The 22,156-nt window shown below is 52.5% G+C and overlaps 1 protein-coding gene across 3 annotated transcripts in view; it reads right to left on the bottom strand.

Annotated features, from left to right (window-relative positions):
* Window positions 1-8,763: 8,763 nt before the first annotated feature.
* The window catches only part of PTDSS1 (phosphatidylserine synthase 1), a 43,781-nt gene continuing 30,388 nt past the window's right edge, over window positions 8,764-22,156 (bottom strand). Inside the window, exons 9-14 of one of the 3 annotated variants that reach the window (XR_010304888.1) lie at window positions 20,702-20,767; window positions 18,011-18,110; window positions 16,469-16,537; window positions 15,918-15,987; window positions 13,324-14,632; window positions 8,764-9,215 (exon numbers count right to left, since the gene is read on the bottom strand). Coding sequence is in view for 2 of the 3 variants with exons in the window: in XM_064154724.1 (XP_064010794.1) it covers window positions 14,520-14,632; window positions 15,918-15,987; window positions 16,469-16,537; window positions 18,011-18,110; window positions 20,702-20,767 (418 nt within the window). In the remaining variant the exon portion in view is untranslated. Of the gene's footprint in view, window positions 9,216-10,724; window positions 14,633-15,917; window positions 15,988-16,468; window positions 16,538-18,010; window positions 18,111-20,701; window positions 20,768-22,156 lie in introns of those variants that run through there. The other 2 variants (XM_064154724.1, XM_064154726.1) reach the window with 2 other exon arrangements.

Genomic DNA, 22,156 nt, shown 5'->3' with positions numbered 1-22,156 from the left:
AGATCCAACTCACAGCTCCAGTCACAGCCAGAACCTCAGGAGAGCAGATCCAACTCACAGCTCCACTGACACAGCCAGAACCTCAGGAGAGCAGATCCAACTCACAGCTCCACTGACACAGCCAGAACCTCAGGAGAGCAGATCCAACTCACAGCTCCACTGACACAGCCAGAACCTCAGGAGGGCAGATCCAACTCACAGCTCCAGTCACAGCCAGAACTTCAGGAGAGCAGATCCAACTCACAGCTCCACTGACACAGCCAGAACCTCAGGAGAGCAGATCCAACTCACAGCTCCACTGACACAGCCAGAACCTCAGGAGGGCAGATCCAACTCACAGCTCCAGTCACAGCCAGAACCTCAGGAGAGCAGATCCAACTCACAGCTCCAGTCACAGCCAGAACCTCAGGAGAGCAGATCCAACTCACAGCTCCACTGACACAGCCAGAACCTCAGGAGAGCAGATCCAACTCACAGCTCCAGTCACAGCCAGAACCTCAGGAGAGCAGATCCAACTCACAGCTCCACTGACACAGCCAGAACCTCAGGAGAGCAGATCCAACTCACAGCTCCAGTGACAGCCAGAACCTCAGGAGAGCAGATCCAACTCACAGCTCCACTGACACAGCCAGAACCTCAGGAGAGCAGATCCAACTCACAGCTCCAGTCACAGCCAGAACCTCAGGAGAGCAGATCCAACTCACAGCTCCAGTCACAGCCAGAACCTCAGGAGAGCAGATCCAACTCACAGCTCCACTGACACAGCCAGAACCTCAGGAGAGCAGATCCAACTCACAGCTCCACTGACACAGCCAGAACCTCAGGAGAGCAGATCCAACTCACAGCTCCACTGACACAGCCAGAACCTCAGGAGAGCAGATCCAACTCACAGCTCCACTGACACAGCCAGAACCTCAGGAGAGCAGATCCAACTCACAGCTCCAGTCACAGCCAGAACCTCAGGAGGGCAGATCCAACTCACAGCTCCACTGACACAGCCAGAACCTCAGGAGAGCAGATCCAACTCACAGCTCCACTGACACAGCCAGAACCTCAGGAGAGCAGATCCAACTCACAGCTCCACTGACACAGCCAGAACCTCAGGAGAGCAGATCCAACTCACAGCTCCAGTCACAGCCAGAACCTCAGGAGAGCAGATCCAACTCACAGCTCCAGTCACAGCCAGAACCTCAGGAGAGCAGATCCAACTCACAGCTCCAGTCACAGCCAGAACCTCAGGAGAGCAGATCCAACTCACAGCTCCACTGACACAGCCAGATCCAACTCACAGCTCCACTGACACAGCCAGAACCTCAGGAGAGCAAGCAGTGCTGGACACTGGAGCCTGCTCCAGCTGTGCTCCTGAGAGCAAACCCCCAATGAACCTCCACAAACAGTGCTCACCCTGCACAAAGGCTAATGGGAACAGGAGGAAAGGCTGCCCAGGGAGGTTGTGCATGCCCCCACCCTGGGGCTGTTCAAGGCCAGCTTGGATGAAGCCTTGAGCAAGTGAGTCAAGTTGAGAAGTGTTGCTGCCCATGGTGGGGAGGTTGGAGTGGAGGTTCTTCTCCCCCTCTTCTCTGCCCTGCTGAGACCACACATGAAACACTGTGTCCAGTTTTGGGCTCCTCTGTTCAAGAGAGACAGGGACCTGCTGGAGAGAGTCCAAGGGAGAGCCACAAGGATGACTGGGGGACTTGAGCATCTTCCCTGTGAAGAGAGAGTGAGAGCCCTGGGGCTGGTTAGTCTGGAGAAGAGAAGGCTGAGAGGGTACCTGAGCAATGTGTACAAGTATCTGAGGGGTGGGTGTCAAGTGGAGGGGACCAAGCTCCTTTCGATAGTCAGCAGCAATAGGACAAGGAGTAATAGCTGCCAACTGGGACAGAGAAGGTTTGATCTCAACATGAGGAGAGAATTCTTTACAGTGAGGGTGGCAGAGCCCTGGAGCAGGCTGCCCAGAGAGGCTGTGGAGTCTCCTTCTCTGGAGGCTTTCAAACCCCACCTGGATGCACTCCTGTGCAGACTGCCATGGGTGATGCTGTGTTTGGCAGGGGGGTTGGACTGGATGATCTCTGGAGGTCCTTCCAACCTCTAACATTCTGTGATGATCTTTGAAGTCCCTTCCAACCTGAGCCATTCTATGAGTCTATGAAAGGCAGAATAACCCTGCCCAGAGCTTCATCCCAAAGATTCTCTGGAGAGAAGAGTCTTCCCTTCAAACAGAGAAGGTAGTTAGACAACAAATTGTTCCTGTGATCCAGCTATGAAGCCCTCAACATAGGAAGGACATGGACCTGATGGAGCAGATCCAGAGGAGGCCACAAAAATGATGAAGGGGTTGAAGCAGCTCTGCTGATGATCTAGAGCAGGAGATTGAGTCCAGCATCAGTAAGTTTGCAGATGACACCAAGCTAGGAGCAGCTGTGCAGCTGTTGGAGAGTAGGAGAACCCTGCAGAGGGACCTGGCCAGGCTGGATGGGTGGGCAGAGGCCAATGGGATGAGACTGAACAAGGCCAAGGGCAGGGTTCTGCACTTTGGCCACAACAACCCCAAGCAGCACTGCAGGCTGGGGCCAGAGTAGCTGGAAAGCAGCCAGGCAGAGAGGGAGCTGGAGGTGCTGGTAGATAGTAGCTGAAGATGAGGCAGCAGTGTGCCTAGGTGGCCAAGAGAGCCAATGGCATCCTGGGCTGGCTCAGGAGCAGTGTGGGCAGCAGGACAAGGGAGGTTCTTGTGCCCCTGTGCTCAGCACTGCTCAGGACACCCCTGGAGTGCTGTGTCCAGTTCTGGGCTCCTCCATTGCAGAGAGATGTTGAGGTGCTGGAAGGTGTTTGGAGAAGGGCAGCAAGGCTGGGGAGGGGCCTGGAGCAGAGCCCTGTGAGGAGAGGCTGAGGGAGCTGGGGGGGTGCAGCCTGCAGCAGAGGAGGCTCAGGGCAGAGCTCATTGCTGCCTGCAGCTGCCTGCAGGGAGGCTGTAGCCAGGTGGGGTTGGGCTCTTCTCCCAGGCACCCAGCAACAAAACAAGGGGACACAGTCTCAAGTTGTGCTGGGGAAAGTCTAGGCTGGATGTGAGGAGGAAGTTCTTCAAAGAGAGAGTGATTGGCATTGGAATGGGCTGCCCAGGCAGGTGGTGGAGGCACCATCCCTGGAGGTGTTGCAGCCAAGCCTGGCTGGGACACTTAGTGCCATGGTCTGGTTGGTTGGGCAGGGCTGGGTGTTAGGTTGGGCTGGCTGAGCTTGGAGCTCTCTTCCATAGATTCTATGATTCTATGCTACAAGGACAGGCTGAGGGAGCTGGGGTTGTTCAGCCTGGAGAAGGCTCCAGGGAGACTTAATAGCAGCCTGCCAGCACCTGAAAGGAGCTTACAAGAAGGCTGCAGAGGGTCTGCTTACTAAGGTCTGCAATGACAGGATGAGGGCAGTGGTTTCAAACCAGAGAAAAACAGATTTAGGCTGGATGTTAGGAACAGCATCTTTAGTATGAGCATGGTGGAACATTGGAACCTTTTGGCCAGAGAGGTGGTTGGGACCCCATCTCTGGAGATAATCCAGATGAGGCTCAAGAGGGCTCTGGGCAGCCTGATCTAGTGGAGGATGTCCCTGCTGACTGCAGGGAGGGCTGGACCAGATGACCTTCAGAGGTCCCTTCCAACCCAGGCCATTCTCTGATTCTCAAATTAGCAGTCTCTGTTTGGTAGGAAGCAAAACAGATGTCTCTTGCTCTCCAAAGAGCAGAGCTATCATTTAGCATTTAATTAGAAGCCTCCTCAAACCCACCCAGCTGATTCTGTTCTGCTTTGGCTGCTCTGTAGCAAGTTTGACCAGACAGGGCACTCTGCAAGCCTGTGTGCACAGCACCTGTAATTACAGCCAGCAGGAGTCATGCAGCCCTTAAAATGAAGCCAGGGGGGCTAAAGCCAGCAGCCCAAAATTAGAAGCAAGACGTGGAAGGGCAGGTCCTGCCCTCTCTGCTTGTGTTACAGCATCACCTAGGGGCTGCAGCTGAGACGGGTGCCTGCTGTGCCGGACCGTCCAGAGGTGCCTGCAGGCTGAGCACTTCCAAACAGACTCGCACAAGGGCGTGGAAGGGACCTCCAGAGAGCATCCAGTCCCTGCCACAGCAGCATCACCTAGGGCAGCTCACACAGCAACACATCCAGGTGGGGTTGGAAAGGCTCCAGAGAAGGAGACTCCACAGCCTCTCTGGGCAGCCTGTGCCAGGGCTCTGCCACCCTCACAGGGAAAAAGTTTCCCTCCTGTTCTCATGGCAGCTCCTCTGCTGCAGCTGGCACCCAGTGCCCCTTGTGCTGCCCTTGGCCAGCCCTGAGCAGAGCCTGGCTCTGTGCTCCTGACACTGCCCTGCACAGCTTGGTCAGCAGCACTGGGGGCAGCCCTCAGGCTCACAGGGTGTTAGGGGTTTGGAAGGGACCCAAGGAGGTCATCCAGTCCAACCCCCTTGCCAGAGCAGGACCACACAACCTAGCTCAGGGCACACAGAAACACATCCAGACAGGGCTGGAAAGGCTCCAGAGAAGGAGACTCCTCTGCTGCCAGCTCCCAGCCCCAGCTCCCTCAGCCTCAGCTCACAGGAGATGTTCCACTGCCTGCAGCAGCTTTGTGGCTCTGCAATGGACTCTCTCAAGCAGCTCCCTGAGGTCTGTCTTGGCTTGAGGTGCCCAGAACCAGACACCATATTCCAGATGTGGCCCCACAAGGCCAGAGCAGAGGGGCAGAACCTCCCTTCACCTGCTAACCACAGCCCTTCTAATCCACCCCAGAATGGCCTTGGCCTTCTTGGCCACAAGGGCACATTGCTGCCTTATGGACATCCCTAGGTCCCTGTCCCCTTCACTGCTCTCCAGCAGATCACCTCCCAACCTATCCTGGTCCACGGAGTTGTTCTTTCCCAAGGGCCAGTCTCCACCCTTGTCCTTGAATTCCACTTCTCCCTGCCCAGCTCTCCTGTCTGCTCAGGCCTGGCTGCACAGCAGCACAGCCTCAGGAGGGGCAAACACTCCTGCCAGTTTGGTGCCACCAGCAGATCTGTGCTCTCATCCAGGTCACTGATGAATACACTGAGCAGAACTGGTCCCAGCAGTGACCCAGGAGGGTCTCCACTAGACACAGGCCTCCAACTAAGGCCAAGTGCAGGGCTCTAGGCTTTGGCCACAACCACCCCAAGCAGTGACTCTATGACTTACTCCAGAAAATGTGCTAAGATTAATCCAGAAGCTAAACCATGGAAAGGAAGTTTTGTGGTGCTGCACTACAGCCCTGATGCTTAGAGTGAAGACTTCTGAAAATCTGAGGTTCCTGCTCTAGGGTAAGCAAGGGATGGGCAAGTAAAAAAATGATTATCCCTTTGGCATGAAAGGATTTGCTCTCTTTCCAGAAACCCAGGAACTAATTCATACTGCAGAGGGTTTCTTCAATGGGATGAGACTGAACAAGGCCAAGGGCAGAGTTCTGCACTTGGGCCACAACAACCCCAAGCAGCACTACAGGCTGGGGACAGAGTGGCTGAGAGCAGGCAGGCAGAGAGGGAGCTGGGGGTGGTGGCAGAGAGGAGCTGCAGAGGAGGCAGCAGTGCCCAGGTGGGCAGCAGAGCCAATGGCATCCTGGACTGGCTCAGGAGCAGTGTGGGCAGCAGGACAAGGGAGGTTCTTCTGCCCCTGTGCTCAGCACTGCTCAGGCCACCCCTGGAGTGCTGTGTCCAGGTCTGGGCCCCTCAATTCAAGAGAGATGTTGAGGTGCTGGAAGGTGTTTGGAGAAGGGCAGCAAGGCTGGGGAGGGGCCTGGAGCAGAGCCCTGTGAGGAGAGGCTGAGGGAGCTGGGGGTGTGCAGCCTGCAGCAGAGGAGGCTCAGGGCAGAGCTCATTGCTGCCTGCAGCTGCCTGCAGGGAGGCTGTAGCCAGGTAGGGTTGGGCTCTGCTGCCAGGCAGCCAGCACCAGAAGAAGGGGACACAGCCTGAAGCTGTGCCAGGGCAGGTCTAGGATGGATGTGAGGAGGAAGTTGCTGGCAGAGAGAGTGATTGGCATTGGAATGGGCTGCCCAGGGAGGTGGTGGAGTGGCCGTGGCTGGAGGTGTTGCAGCCAAGCCTGTCTGGGGCACTTAGTGCCATGGTCTGGTTGGTTGGGCAGGGCTGGGTGCTAGGTTGGGCTGGCTGAGCTTGGAGCTCTCTGCCAGCCTGCTTGATCCTATGGTTCTGTGATTCTGACCAGGCTGCAGTGTCCCAGAGTAGCGCAGTCACAGGCACAGGGACTGGCCTCAGGCACACCTGGGAGCATGCTGATGAGCAAGTAGGTCTGGCAGGTCGGGGTGTGCATAACCCCCCCCCCAGACACAAACACGAGGGGGGGGGGTGTGCACATTTAAAGCAAGAGCTCCAACAGGCTGAACTGGAGGGCAGAGCAGTCGCAGAACCAGAGTTGGGACCCCAGCCCTAGGCACACTGCTGCTGCTGCTGCTGCTGCTGCTGCTGCTGCTGCTGCTGCTGCTGCTGCTGCTGTAAATTCCCCTACTCCAAAACACATCCCCTAAGCCATCCTGTTACTTCATGATCATCTGGAAGCTGAGAGCCATGAAAACTAGGAAAATGAAACCCATGTGTGTCTGCTGAGGGCAGTCTGGCACTCAGTTGCTGCTGATTATAGGAATTTGATGTTTACCACTTGCATTCTTTCCCAGACTTGCTTTCCTCTCACTGAAGTCAAAACTCACTTGGTCTTACCCTCATGTAATTTAGACTGCCAAGGGCAGGGCTGCTCCTCTGAAAAGAGAAGAAAATTTCAGCATGAGAAACTAATTCTGGTCTTTTAATCACAGAATCATAGAATGGTTTGGGTTGGAAGGGACCTCCAAAGGTCATCCAGACCATCCCCACTGTGGTCAGCAGTGACATTCTCCACTAGATCAGGTTGCTCAGAGACTTGTCAAGCCTGACCTTGAATATCTCCATGGATAGGGCCTGAACTATCTCCCTGGGGAGCCCATTCCAGTGTTCAGGAGGCTGGAGCAGCTCTGCAAAGATGACAGGCTGAGGGAGCTGGGGGTGTTCAGCCTGGAGAAGGCTCCAGGCAGACCTCATAGCAGCCTGCCAGTATCTGAAGGGGCTTATGTAGAATGGGGCTACAAGAGGGATACAGAAGGACTGTTCCCAAAGGCCTGCAGGAACAGGGTGAAGGACAATAGTTTGGAATGAGAGAGCCCAAGCAGCACTACAGGCTGGAGCCAGAGTGGCTGACAGCAGGCAGGCAGAGAGGGAGCTGGGGGTGCTGGGAGAGAGGAGCTGAAGAGGAGGCAGCAGTGCCCAGGTGGGCAGCAGAGCCAATGGCATCCTGGGCTGGCTCAGGAGCAGTGTGGGCAGTAGGACAAGGGAGGTTCTTCTGCCCCTGTGCTCAGCACTGCTCAGGCCACCCCTGGAGTGCTGTGTCCAGTTCTGGGCTCCTCCATTGCAGAGAGATGTTGAGGTGCTGGAAGGTGTTTAGAGAAGGGCAGCAAGGCTGGGGAGGGGCCTGGAGCACAGCCCTGTGAGGAGAGGCTGAGGGAGCTGGAGGTGTGCAGCCTGCAGCAGAGGAGGCTCAGGGCAGAGCTCATTGCTGCCTGCAGCTGCCTGCAGGGAGGCTGTAGCCAGGTGGGGTTGGGCTCTGCTGCCAGGCACCCAGCACCAGAAGAAGGGGACACAGCCTGAAGCTGTGCCAGGGCAGGTCTAGGCTGGATGTGAGGAGGAAGTTGCTGGCAGAGAGAGTGATTGGCATTGGAATGGGTTGCCCAGGGAGGTGGTGGAGTGGCTGTGGCTGGAGGTGTTGCAGCCAAGCCTGGCTGGGGCACTTAGTGCCATGGTCTGGTTGGTTGGGCAGGGCTGGGTGCTAGGTTGGGCTGAGCTTGGAGCTCTCTTCCAACCTGTCTGATTCTAAGACCAAACTCAGGTTGGGTGTTACAAACAACTTCTGCACCATGAAGGTGGTGGAGCTCTACAACAGGTTGCCCAGGGAGTAGCTGAGGCCCCATCCATGGAGATACTCAGGGTCAGGCTGGACAAGGCCCAGAGTGACCTGATCTACTGGAAGATGTCCCTGCTGACTGCAGGGGGGGTGGAGCACCTCTGTCATGAGGATAGGCTGAAGGGGATAGGGTCGCTCAGCCTGGAAACTGACTCCAGGGGGACCTTAGAGCTGCCTGCCAGTACCTGAAGGGATCCTGCAGGAAGGCTGCAGAGGGACTTTTCCTGAGGGTGTCTAGAGGACAAGGGGGATGGTTTGATACTGAGGCAGAGCAGGGTTAGACTGGAGCTGAGGACAAAGTTCTTCAGTGGAAGGGTGGTGAGACTCTGGAACAAGCTGCCTAGGGAGGCAGTGACTCTCTCCTCCTTGGGCGTGTTCCAGGCCAGGCTGGATGAGGCCTTGAGGAGCTGGGTCTAGTTGAGAAGTGTCCCTGCCTGTGGTGGGGAGGGTGGAGTAGACGATCTCAGAGGTGACTTCCAACCTAAGCCTTTCTGTGGTCATTCTCTGAAGGTCTGTCAGGAGATCATCCTTGCAACTCAGCTCTCCCATCCAGCAGCAAAGCAAATCCCCAAAGAACAATGACCACAAGGCTCAGAAGGTTTGACAACCACTGCTGAGATGATCAGATCTGCTGTTCCTAAATGATGAAGACAGCTGCACCTCAGTGGGTGCTGCAGGTGATGAGAGAGAATGAAATCTGCAGCTCCTCAAGGCAGCATCCAACCATCTCCTGTGCAGCTCAAGGCCAGACCAACACACACACTGGTGACGCACAGTGATTTACTGAGTCACTGCACAACACAGGACTTTGCAACCAACACTGAGCAACTCTGCTCCAGAACTACCCAACACATGGTCACAGCTGCATCCTCTTGTGCTAACCAAGTGACAAACCATCCAGGCTTTAACAGCTGGAGCACCCAGTTATGGTCATCATGGAAGAGCAGCAAAAGTCCAGGTTGAAATCACACTCCCAAGCCTTCATCAGATGCAGCAAGTTTAATACTGGACTCCAGGGCTCAAGGCTTGCTCTGGTTCACTCTGGACCTGCGTTGTCAAACTTTCCCTTTTCTTTAATCCACTCCTTGGAGTTGTTGCCACTCCCTCTGCTCACATCATGCTGCCCTAAATTAGGCTCCCTTCAACGACTGCCACCGGCGATGGGCAGCCTCCGGAGGGCCAGTTTAGGTCTCTCCATAGCAGCAGGGGAGGTCACTAGAGGACAGAGAAAGAAATAACAGCAGAAGCTGGAAAGCAGGACTGAAGCTGTGAGAGAACAAGCAGGTAGAGGCAGGACAGTGCATCCAGGCCAGAAATGCCTGCTCCAGCAGTGGGGCTCCTTGCAGCTGGGAGCTGTGCGATGTGTTATGCACCCCCAGAACTCAGCAAGGGAGCAGCAAACGGTACCCTTGAGACCACCACTTTTACAGCAGGGATCAAAAGCACCTTGCCAAGGCCCACCAGGGCAAAGCTGATGCCCAGAGTGATGGGCTGAGGAGACGCTTGTCAGGCAGTGGAGCACTTGTGAGAGCACATCAGAATTCCAGATGGCAGCTGCCAGGGCATGCAAAGTGCCACCTTCCATGCGGCACTCGAGTAGCTTGCTGAAGTTTCCCTTCTCCCTAGGCAGTCCTCTTTGAAATCAGGGAAAAGGAAAGGGAAAGGAGGGGGGCAAAGGAGGAGGGGGCAAGGGAAAGGAGGAGGGGGCAAGGGAAAGGAGGAGGGGGCAAGGGAAAGGAGGAGGGGGCAAGAGAAAGGAGGGGGGAAAAGGGAAAGGCGGGGGGGGAAAGGGAAGGAGGGGGGGGAAAGGGAAAGGAGGGGGGGGAAAGGGAAAGGAGGGGGGGAAGGGAAAGGAGGGGGGGGAAGGGAAAGGAGGGGGGGGAAGGGAAAGGAGGGGGGGGAAGGGATAGGAGGGGGGGAAAAGGGAAAGGAGGGGGGGAAAAGGGAAAGGAGGGGGGAAAAGGGAAAGGGGGGGGAAAAGGGAAAGTAGGGGGGGAAAAGGGAAAGGAGGGGGGGGAAAAGGGAAAGGAGGGGGGGGAAAGGGAAAGGAGGGGAGGAAAGGGAAAGGAGGGGGGAAAAGGGAAAAGAGGAGGGGAGGAAAGAGAAAGGAAAGAGAAAGGAGGGGGGGGGAAGAGAAAGGAAAGGAGGGGGTCGGAAAGAGAAAGGAAAGGAGGGGATAAAAAGAAAAGGGGGAAAAAAGGAAAAGAAAACAAGGGGTGGGCAGGGAAAGAAAATAAAGGGGGGAAAAAAAGGAAAGGAAAAGCAAGAAGAAGAAAGAACTAAAACCAAACCCACAAACCTAAAGCCTCCCCAGAGCAACTCGCAACCAAACACAAAGCCTTAGAGCCTTCCTGGGCCATACTTGTGCAGGTGTTGCCAAACAGGAGTGCTTCAAGGCTCAGCTGCTGCAGCAGTAGCCAGAAGGCAGCTGCCACCAAGCCAGCACTTGGTATTTCCACTGCCATGTGCTTAGGGTGCAGCCCAGCAGTGTGAGCACCAGGCCTGCATTTACAGGGGTGCTTATCCCCCCTGGGCAAGGTGTGCATGCAGCTGGCAAGTACAAAACAGGCTCTCACTTGTGAAAACCACAGGACTGGAAGCATCTAACCCATCAGACTTCCAATCTCTTGCTTTGGTATTGAGTCAAGAGGAAATGCATGCTGCCAACCACCAGCCTTAGCCAGACCGAGTTACCCAGCGAGGAAATCAAACAGCCACAAAGCCTCAGCATCCAAAGAAATCTACAGGTACATTCAAGAAGTAGCACATCACAAACAAGGAGGCAAAACCATGGGACTGTTGGGAGTATGAATGAACCCCACCCAGCTGCAGGAAAGCCTGAAAGCCCTCCTAGCATTTTTGTTCCTCAGGTAGCACTGAATGTCACTGGAGCAATGACGACAGAGCAGCTCCCGCGGCATCACTTCCCAAGCTGTACACTGACTACGAAGGGAGGTGGGAAAGGAAGAGCCTATGAGAGGCTCAGCAGCAACACTTGGGTGGACTGAAAATATTGATCAGCTGTGGCACAGAGGAATTAAGGGTGGAGAGGAGACACCTGTTTCTATTTACAGTATCATACACTTGTAGGCAGGCTCTGCTGCCGCTTTTCTAGCGCTTAGCCTGTGGCAAACCACAGTAGCATTACTCAAAGGCAAAAGGAAATCCCATTTTCTTATGGAGACCAAGTGTCTAAAGGGTGCTACTTATCCCCACTTAAGCTATCCACCCCTCTGAACCCCAGGAACCCCAAAATGTCATTGGCACAATGTCATCTGGTCTAGGTGGCCCTGCTCTGGCAGGGGGGGTTTGGACTGGATGAGCTTTTGAGGTCCCTTCCAGCCCCTGACATTCTGTGATCTGATAATCTAATACAGGAACAGGTTGCTCTAGATTGTTCACCTCTTGACTTAATCATCCCCTTCACTGCTGAAGAACTACCTGCTTTGCTAGATGGCAAAATGAATGAACTTAGCACCCCCCAACAACAGAAAATTCCAACAAAGCAAACCAGAAACCACCACAACAAAAACCTGCAAGAAAGAGAGACTTTGCTCTAAGGCATCTGACTGCATGATAGGATAGGATGTGTCCAGCTCTGCAGCCCTCAACACAGGAAGCACATGGACCTGATGGAGCAGGTCCAGAGGAGGGCCACGAAGATGATGAGGGGGGTGCAGTAGCTCTGCTAGAAGGACAGGCTGAAGGAGCTGGGGGTGTTCAGCCTGGAGAAGAGAAGGCTCCAGGCAAACTTAGTAGCAGCCTGCTGGAACCTGATGGAGGCTGCCAGAAGGTTGCAGAGGGCCTGCTTGCAAAGTGATAGGACGAGGGCAATGGTTTGAAATGAGAGCAGAGCAGATTTAGATTGGATGTTAGGAACAAGTTCTGCACCATGAGAGCGCTGCAACACTGCAGCAGGTTGCCCAGGGAGGTAGCTGAGGATCCATCCCTGCAGATACTCAAGGTCAGGCTTGACAAGGCTCTGAGCAACCTGATCTAGTGGAGGATGTCCCTGCTGACTGCAGGGTGGCTGCACTATATGACCTTTGGAGATGCCTTCCAACCCAGCCCATTCAATGCCACCCCAAAACTCTGTCTTACAGTAACACTATGCTGCCCCCCAGACACCAACAGCTACAGCAAGCCTCCACAAATAACTCTGGTCATGACAGTAACCAGCAACTCAGCTTCAGCAAGAAAACTGCCTCAGCACCAGGCTTTCTAGGGGATCAGAGCCTTCAAAGCAGTGTCTGCCAGGAGGCTGGACACACTGGGACCTCCGCTTCCAGCTGAGGGAAAGGCACATTAGGAGGAAGGAACATGGCAGCCAATGTAACACAACTGAAAAGATCACCTATTTGCACCTGAAGGTGCAGAACATAGTGCAGTGAAGGAGGAAAACCAACTAAATGCCACTGCTCTCAGAGGGCAGGAGGCATGGCCCTCTGCCATGCAGCAGCTTTCAAGGGGTTTAGCAGTATTTAAAACCAACTTAAACAGTCAGTGTGTAAGAACCAAGCAGAGGGACAATCCAGAACAAAAGAACCATGCTCAGAGATCAATTTCAAATCCCAGCCTTCCTGTAGCCTCCTTCAGGCAGTGGAAGGCTGCTCTAAGGTCGCCCTGGAGCATTCTCCTTCCCAGGAGGAACAGCCCCAACACTTACAGCCTGTCCTCATCTGGGAGGTTCTCCACTTCTGGTACCCTCAGCAGAAGAACATCACCAAACTGCTGGAGTGGATCCAGAGAAGGGCCACCAAGATGATCAGAGGGCTGCAGCCCTCTGTGAAGGGTTGAAAGAACAGGGGCTGCTCAGCCTGGAGAAGAGAAGGTTCCAGAAAGACCTTAGAGCTGCATTTCAGTCTCTGAAGGGGACCTGCAGGCAGGCTGGGGAGGGACAGTTCAGAAGGGCCTGTGGGGATAGGAGAAGGGCAATGGTTTAAACTGGAGTAGGGCAGAGTTAGGTTGGACATCAAGAGGAAGTTCTGCACAGTGAGAGTGGTGAAATCCTGGCACAGGCTGCCCAGGGCTGTGGCTGAGGCTCCATGGCTTAAGACATACAGGATCAGACTGGATGTGTCCCTGTGCAGCCTGCTCTAGTTGGAGGTGTTGCAGGTGGATGGCCAAGATGCCCTTTTAGGGTCCCTTTCACAGAATCACAGAGCAGCAGGTTGGAAGGGACTCCAAGGATCATCTGGGCCAACCTTCTTAGGTAATAGCATGGCTGAAACGAGCTGGCCCAGCACCCTGCCCAGCTGAGCCCCAAAACTGCCCAGTGAAGGGGAATCCACCACCTCTCCTGGGAGATGCTTCCAATCTCTACCTGTTCTCATGGTGGAAAAATGTCCTTCTGGATTCCAGTGGGACTCTCTCCAGCAATAACTTGTCCCCATTACCTCTTGTCTTCTCCATGGGACTCCTTGTAAAAAGGGAGTCTCCTTCCTCACGGTCGCCACCCTTTGCGTACTGGCACACGATGCTGAGGTCTCCCCTAAATCTCTTCTTCTCCAGGATGAACAACCCCAACTCTCAACCCAGTGCAGCCTGTGAAGGTGTAAATCCTGGCCTCATTTCTTTGCTGGTAAAGCCCTGTCATCAGGGCTAAGGAGCCTCCACATAAAAGCAACCAGCTGGAAACGGTGTGGAAATCCTGAATGTTTACTAACTGTTGTATAGAAAAGTTGAGTTGTGAGACTGAGGAAGAAGGGCAGAGCTGCTTTTAGTCAAAGGATTGTTGGCTTGTTCCAGAAAACAACACAGTAAATCAAATCAAATCCAACCAACCATGCCAACTGATTATCAGTTTGCTAACTTTTGTGTTTGAATCCTCAGCTAAGGTACTCAAAATGCACTTGCAGCACCCAGGCACAGAAGAGGGTGTCCCTGCTACAGCAAAATGGGTTTTCTTTCCAGCATGCTCTTCATTAGCTTTTGGTGCCACGTGCTGAAGAAATCAGATTTACATCAGTGGATGGCAACTGCCCTCCAGTACCTGAAGGCAGCCTATAGGAAGGCTGCAAAGGGACATTTCCTAAGGGTGTCTAAGGACAGGACAAGAAAGGGATGGTTTGAGGCAGAGAGAGAGCAGGATTAGACTGGAGCTGAGGAAGAAGTTCTTCAGCGTGAGGGTGGTGAGACTCTGGAATAGGCTGCCCAGGGATATTGTGGCTGTCTCCTCTCTGGGAGTATTCAAGGCCAGGTCGGGTGAGGCCTTGGGCAGCCAAGTCTAGTTGAGAGGTGTCCCTGCCCATGGCAGGGGAGGTTGGAGTCGATGATCTCTGAGGTCCCTTCCAACCGGAGCCCTTCCGTGACGCGTCGGCAGGCGGCGATTTGCACGACACGAGTTGCTCCATCCTGCTCCTCCTTTTCTTCCATACCACTGCCTTTTTTTTTTTCTTTCTTTTCTTTCTTTTTTTTTTTTTTTTTAATCTTTTAATTTAAAAAATTAATCTTCCACCTGGAAATTCAGAACCAGGTCTGACTTTCTGGTCACACTGTAAGGTATCTTCAGAGACATTCTTATTTCTTGCCGATCCCATTGGTGACTTTTGACTTGGAGTGTCGATTCCTCCTCCTGGATGAGTGGCTTTCACTGTTGACTGAATGTTTTGGAGGAGTGCTGTCAGCACCTGCTGAGAAATGAGTAGTTTTTGGACACAAGATATATATATTTGACATTGTCAAGCTCTGCCCCAAAAGACAGCAAGAGCTGCTGGAGCTCTCATGTTTGCAGCACAGATCATTTGAGGAGAGCACAAAGCGGTCAATACTTTTACTCCATCTAGTGGTCTATTTCCCTTACAAAACAACCACTCAACCAGCTCTTACTAAACCTGTAAAGCTCTTCCTCTAAACAAGGAGAATCTAACAGTGCAGCACCATCCCTTTTAAATGACATCAATAATTAGCTGCCCCCACGTTTTTATTAGTGGCAGGTAGAACCATCATAACTGAAGTGCTATGGAAGTGAGCTCACAGATCGTTGGAGGAGCTCACTTCTTGGTTTTAATCTTTCAGACCCAAAACAAAAGCAAAGGGACTGAAACAGAAATTGAAGAGGAAACCATGGGAAAGGATGAAGCATGTACTTAATGATGCCACAGAAAGATTTGCTTGGCCAGATCTCTCCAGCACATAAAAATGGGGGGGGGGGAAACAACAACATTTTTGAGTCCAAGCAGTTTTTCCTCCCAAAACTATAAAAATCCACTAAAAACTGTGACTAAAATAATATCAGCATTCAGAAAAGCAATGTATAGAATACAGAGAAGGTCAGCTGCAGGTGCTGTTCAAGCATGTATGATAAGCAAGGACTATTTTTAATGATACAGACACCTGGAGTGGAATTTCTGACAGGGAGAACTTTCCGAGCGTGAATCTTGACACCTGCTCAACAAGACCACACTGAAGAGTGACTGGAGAGGGCAAGTAACTGAACTGTCCTCTGGAAAAAGAGGTCAGAGAAGGAAGCTGCCTCTGCTTAGGACAGAGAGAGCCCTTTATGACCATCAGCACTGCATTGCCCAGGCAAGTGTCAGTAAGAACATAAGCTCTGGGACTGTTGTTTAACAAGCACAGCTCACACTCGTATGTTTCAAATCAAACATGCAATGTGCAGAGACAAAACCTGTCCATGAGAGTTATATGGAAGGTTTAGTGTCCCACATCTACAAGAATGGCCTAGAAAACAAAAAGACAGAAAACTTCAGTGTCTGCATTAAAAAGATAAATACATTTCCCAGAGTGAGAGGGAGAAAGGCAACAAAACCAAAGAGCTCTGCAGATGGTTTATCTGGATATCCCCTGCAGAGATGCTTAAGTCTAATTGTGTCCAAGGTGAGGTTCTCAAGCCTCATTTCCTAGTGCTGAGCCTTCAAAGCTACCACTTCAAGGATATAGGTGCAAAAGGGTCAGTACCTCTGCTGAACTTAGAATGAAGCCAGGAAGCATCTGGGCTGTATGGGCTGTCCTCACTTTCCGATAAGGTCTGCAAAAGCAAGAAGGACACAGGTCACTGGGACACTGCTTCTTGTGAGCAGCACCTCTCCTCTTTGCAGTCAGCAGCCCTCAGAAAACACACAAGCCAGCACTTAGAACACTGCTGCTTAGAGAGTGCAACCCAGACACAAGGAGAACTCAGAACCTGCCTCCTGTTGCGTAACCAAGCACTCTTAGTATTCGCCTGGCATCCCACCTGGAGGAGAGGAACATCAGCTAACCACTCAGCCCCGAATGCCCTGCTGAAGTTACAGCCCCCTTCTGAGGAACTAAGAGGACAGCATTCTTTACAAACCACCCTGTAATTTGGGATCTGTCCAAGGCCTGCTGAATTCAGGAGTTCTTTCCACTGACTTCACTTAGGCTCTGGACCACCCTCCCCTCGCTCCCCATTGGCAGCGGCTCTGGTCAAGAATTCTAATGTCTAAGAGCAGTGCAGTTTTAGCTCTGGTGTAAAGCAAAGCCAGTACCTTCTCTCGGTGGCCATAGTATTCTGCATACCACACCATCCCATACAAACACAGGAAAGTTGTAAAGGCCTAAAGAGGGGGAAAGAAGAGGAAGGAAATTAATCTGGAAAGCCTTTTTGCAGTTCCTTGCTGGTTTAAAGTCTCAGCATCCCTGGAGATTCTGCATTCAGAGACTGCCATGCTCTGGTTCTCCACATCTTTGGTCAGGATGAGTGAGACTCCTGCTTCAACTCCAAGTGCCACACAAAGGTTTTGCCACCATGGGGTATGCAGAGCCCACGGGAGCAAGAGGATACACACAGATCACCTCCATACATGCAGGACGCTGTCAGTAAGATTTTTGTCCTCAGACAGAAACAGTTGCCAGGCACTTGAAGATATAATATCAGAAGCAACCAGTCTGGGAGAAAAATGGATACTCCTCAGAATCATAGAACCAAGCAGGTTGGAAGAGAGCTCCAAGCTCAGCCAGCCCAACCTAGCACCCAGCCCTGCCCAACCAACCAGACCATGGCACTAAGTGCCTCATCCAAGCTCCTCTTGAACACCTCCAGTCATGGTGACTCCACCACCTCCCTGGGCAGCCCATTCCAATGCCAATCACTCTCTCTGCCAACAACTTCCTCCTCACATCCAGCCTAGACCTGCCCTGGCACAGCTTGAGGCTGTGTCCCCTTCTTCTGGTGCTGCTTGCCTGGCAGCAGAGCCCAACCCCACCTGGCTACAGCCTCCCTGCAGGCAGTTGCAGGCAGCAACGAGCTCTGCCCTGCAGGCTGCACACCCCCAGCTCCCTCAGCCTCTCCTCACAGGGCTCTGCTCCAGGCCCCTCCCCAGCCTTGCTGCCCTCCTCCAAACACCTTCCAGCACCTCAACATCTCTCTGCAATGGAGGAGCCCACAACTGGGCACAGCACTCAAGGTGCTATTGAAGTTCTAGGAATCAAATCACTGCATAAAGTAAGAGAATAAATTCTGACTCTCTAACACCTGTGCCCTCAACTAGAACGGAGAAGCATTTACTGTCAGCCCATTAACAAGTGCCTTATTTTTCACTGTGTCTGGCACAGGAGTTCCAAACCTGACAAGATGAATATCCACTTACTGCTCCATAAGTACCATTTCAGGTTGCATTTGCAGTGATCTCACTGAAGTGCAGAAAGTTGCAAGGCTAAGGGAGAAGGATTTGCCTGCTAAAGCAGGGTTGTTTGTGTAGCTGTAAAACTTGAGCACTGCTTATTAATGCTGTGCATTAACTCCTGTGCCTTTCAGCCAGCAAGCACCAAAGTTAGCCTCAGTTGAACTGACATTCTCTCATGAAGCACCCTAGTTACTGTTTGCTAAGCACTGGCTAAGTGGCAACCTTCTGCTATGTCAAGAAGTAAGAAAAGAAGTTATTTCAGTCTCTTCTAAGCAACCCAGAATGTGCCTCTCCTAGGATGTGCACAAAGCTCTGGATTTCCCCACACACACAATGATCCTCTGCTGCCAGTGCTCCAGAGAGGAAGCTATTTAGGTGCTTTTTGCCATGGGAAATCTCACTTACCACACAGAGAAGCCAGAATACCACATAGAGTATCTGTGTCTTGGAAAAAAGATCCTGTCCAAACTTTATGCACACAATAGCTTCAAGGAAAGCAATAACCCTGCAGGTGAATGAAAAGAGGGAGGGGGTTGGTTACAAACACTATGAATTTAAACTACATGTTCACAACCCAGGCCCCAGGCTGCCAGCTCCACTCCCTCTCCAGCACCACAGAATCACAGAATGGCAGGGGCTGGAAGGAACCTCCAAAGCTCAGCCAGTCCAACCCCCCTGCCAGAGCAGGATCACCCAGACCAGATCACACAGGAACACATCCAGGTAGGCTTTGAGTATCTGCAGAGAGGGAGACTCCACAACCCCCCTGGGCAGCCTGTGCCAGGGCTCTGGAACCCTCACAGGGAAAAAAATATTCCTCATGTTTCCATAGATCTTCCTATCCCTCAGCTTCCACCACTGCCCCTTGTCCTGGCACTGGCATCACCCAGCAGAGCCTGGCTCCAGCCTCCTGCCACTCACCTGCACATCTTTATAACCATGAATGAGGTCACCTCTCAGTCTCCTCCTCTCCAAGCCCCAAGCCCCAGCTCCCTCAGGCTCTCCGCATAATGAAGATGTTCCACTCCCTTCAGCACTGTTGTGGCTCTGTCCTGGACTCCTTCAAGCAGTTCCCTGAGCTCCTTATTGAGCTGAGGGGTCCAGAACCACCACTGACTGCCATTCTTTGGGAATTTAGTTTTCCTTCTACGCCTTTCTTCTGCATAAGCAGCAGACAGAGAGTGATGAACCAGCAGTTCCCAACTCCATGAGCCTCTGCTGGGCCAGAGAACAAACAGGGGCATGTGCTACTGGCAGAGATTTTCCATTTACACCTTCAGCCTCAGTCTGATACCATTTGCATGACACTGAAGTGCTTGGGGTTCATCAAGTCACACAGCGTAAGGCTGTGTCTGGGTCAGGCCAACCTCAGGTGCAGGTCCAGGCTGGGTGCAGAGAGGGTTGAGAGCAGCTCTGCAGAAAGAGACCTGGGGGTGCTGAGTGTTGAGCAGCTCCTCAGCAGCCAGCAGTGCCCTCATGCAGCCCAGCAGGCAGCTGTGTGCTGGCTGCAGCCACAGCAGTGTGGGCAGCAGGGCAGGAGAGGGGATTCTGCCCCTTGGCTCTGCTCTGCTGAGATCTCACCCCCAGCGCTGCCTCCAGTTCTGCTGCCCCCAGCAGAAGAAAGACACAGAGCTGCTGGAGTGAGTACAGAGGAGGCCACAAAGATGATTCAAGTGCTGGAGCAGCTCTGTTATGAGGACAGGCTGAGGGAGTTGTGAACCACTGTTCACAATGTTATTTCCTCTCTTCTTTGAAGTCAGAAGTAGTTGGTAACAGTTTGTTTCATAGAATGGTTTGGGTTGGAAGGGACCTTAAAGCTCAGCCAGTTCCAGCCCCCCTGCTATGGGCAGGGGCACCCCTCACTAGCTCACATTGCTCAAGGCCACATCCAACCTGGCCTTGAACACTTGCAGGGAGGGGGCATCCACACACAACCTCCCCGGGCAACCTGTGCCAGTGTCTCTCATGAACTTACAATCAAAATAAAAGAACTGCTAAAAGGCAGAGCTCTCCACACTGTTCTTTATAGCAAAAACAAGAGCAGGCAAGGACTGGCAAAAGGCAAAGCTCTCCACACTGTTCTTTACACCAAAAACAAGAGCAGGCAAGGACTGGCAAAAGGCAAAGCTCTCCACATTGTTCTTTATAGCAGAAACAACAGCAGGCAAGGACTGGCAAAAGGCAAAGATCTCCACACTGTTCTTTATAGCAGAAACAAGAGCAGGCAAGGACTGGCAAAAGGCAAAGCTCTCCACACTGTTCTTTATAGCAGAAACAACAGCAGGCAAGGACTGGCAAAAGGCAAAGCTCTCCACACTGTTCTTTATACCAGAAACAAGAGCAGGCAAGGACTGGCAAAAGGCAGAGCTCTCTACACTGTTCTTTATAGCAGAAACAAGAGCAGGCAAGGACTGGCAAAAGGCAAAGCTCTCCACACTGTTCTTTACACCAAAAACAAAAGCAGGCAAGGACTGGCAAAAGGCAGAGCTCTCCACGCTGTTCTTTATAGCAGAAACAACAGCAGGCAAGGACTGGCAAAAGGCAAAGCTCTCCACACTGTTCTTTACACCAAAAACAAGAGCAGGCAAGGACTGGCAAAAGGCAAAGCTCTCCACACTGTTCTTTACACCAAAAACAAGAGCAGGCAAGGACTGGCAAAAGGCAAAGCTCTCCACATTGTTCTTTATAGCAGAAACAACAGCAGGCAAGGACTGGCAAAAGGCAAAGCTCTCCACACTGTTCTTTACACCAAAAACAAGAGCAGGCAAGGACTGGCAAAAGGCAAAGCTCTCCACACTGTTCTTTACACCAAAAACAAGAGCAGGCAAGGACTGGCAAAAGGCAGAGCTCTCCACACTGTTCTTTACACCAAAAACAAGAGCAGGCAAGGACTGGCAAAAGGCAGAGCTCTCCACGCTGTTCTTTATAGCAGAAACAAGAGCAGGCAAGGACTGGCAAAAGGCAAAGCTCTCCACACTGTTCTTTACATCAAAAATAACAGCAGGCAAGGACTGGCTTCATGCAAAGCCTGCTCCTGCACTGGACTTGCACTTCACACTTGTCCAAGTGCTCCAAGACTGCAGCAAGAACACTTACCCAAAGACCCAGCACTGAGTTCCCACCCTCTTGCACTGTGTATCTGTGAGGTATGCATAGTATTGCCTGAGAAGAGAAACAAGAAAACTCTTCAGTCAAGCTGAAAGTCTCCAAAGTGTTTACATGAAGCAAACAAGTTTATGTTACAACTGCATCTCTCCTGCAAAGCAAGTACTGAGGGTTAAAATCCCATGCAAACACACTGGATGGCTCCCAGATGGCTTCAGTTCCAGCAGGATATAGTATCCCACAGATTGGGTAGCTGGAAAAAACACAGAAAAACAACCCTGAGAGCAAAGACTGGGAAAGTAACCAAACTAGTAAGCTAACAAAGCCCTGTGTTTGTCTCCTGCCTCTCCACCGAAGCTCAAATGGTTGTAAGCAGAGTGTGACAGCTCCCAAAGAATGTGAGACCCCCCCAATTACCCCCTCCCCTTCAGTTTAGCTTACATTTCTTAACAGTCATAGTTCCTTGAGGTGTGGTTTGAATACTGAAACAGACTGACAATGACTATCTCACACCCCAAGTAGAGAATCATAGAATCATAGAATCAACCAGGTTGGAAGAGACCTCCAAGATCATCCAGGCCAACCTAGCACCCAGCCCTATCCAGTCAACCAGACCATGGCACTAAGTGCCTCATCCAGGCTTTTCTTGAAGACCCCCAGGGACGGTGCCTCCACCACCTCCCTGGGCAGCCCATTCCAATGCCAATCACTCTCTCTGTGAAGAACTTCTTCCTAACATCCAGCCTAGACCTGCCCTGGCACAACTTGAGACTGTGTCCTCTTGTTCTGTTGCTGGTTGCCTGGGAGAAGAGGCCACCCCCCACCTGGCTACAATGCCCCCTCAGGTAGTTGTAGACAGTAATAAGATCACCTCTGAGCCTCCTCTTCTCCAGGCTAAACAGGCCCAGCTCCCTCAGCCTCTCCTCATAGGATTTGTGCTCCAGGCCCCTCACCAGCTTTTTTGCCCTTCTCTGGACACCTTCCAGCACCTCAACATCTCTCTTGAATTGAGGGGCCCAGAACTGGACACAGCACTCAAGCTGTGGCCTGACCAGTGCTGAGTGCAGGGGCAGAATAACCTCCCTTGTCCTACTGGCCACACTGCTCCTGATGCAGGCCAGGATGCCATTGGCTCTCTTGGCCACCTGGGCACACTGCTGCCTCATCTTCAGCTTACTATCTATCAGTACCCCCAGGTCCCTTTCCTCCTGGATGCTCTCCAGCCACTCTGGCCCCAGCCTATAGCGCTGCTTGGGGTTGTTGTGGCCAAAAGTACTCTGAGCACAGGCACATTTCCCTCTCCAGAGCAGAGCAGGATATCTCACAGTCCTGAAAACAGCCTGGGGATCGCTCTGCTCTGCCCTGTATGCTCTCAAGTTTTAAGACCTTAGAAAGGGGAATTCTAAAGGGGAAGCACAGTTCCTTTGCTCATTTCCTGTCTCTGAT

This window comes from Pogoniulus pusillus, chromosome 14 (genome assembly GCF_015220805.1).
Source record: "Pogoniulus pusillus isolate bPogPus1 chromosome 14, bPogPus1.pri, whole genome shotgun sequence".
NCBI lineage: Eukaryota > Metazoa > Chordata > Aves > Piciformes > Lybiidae > Pogoniulus > Pogoniulus pusillus.
The sequence above is the reverse complement of the archived record's forward strand: the minus strand, read 5'-3'. Positions and strand labels throughout refer to the sequence as shown.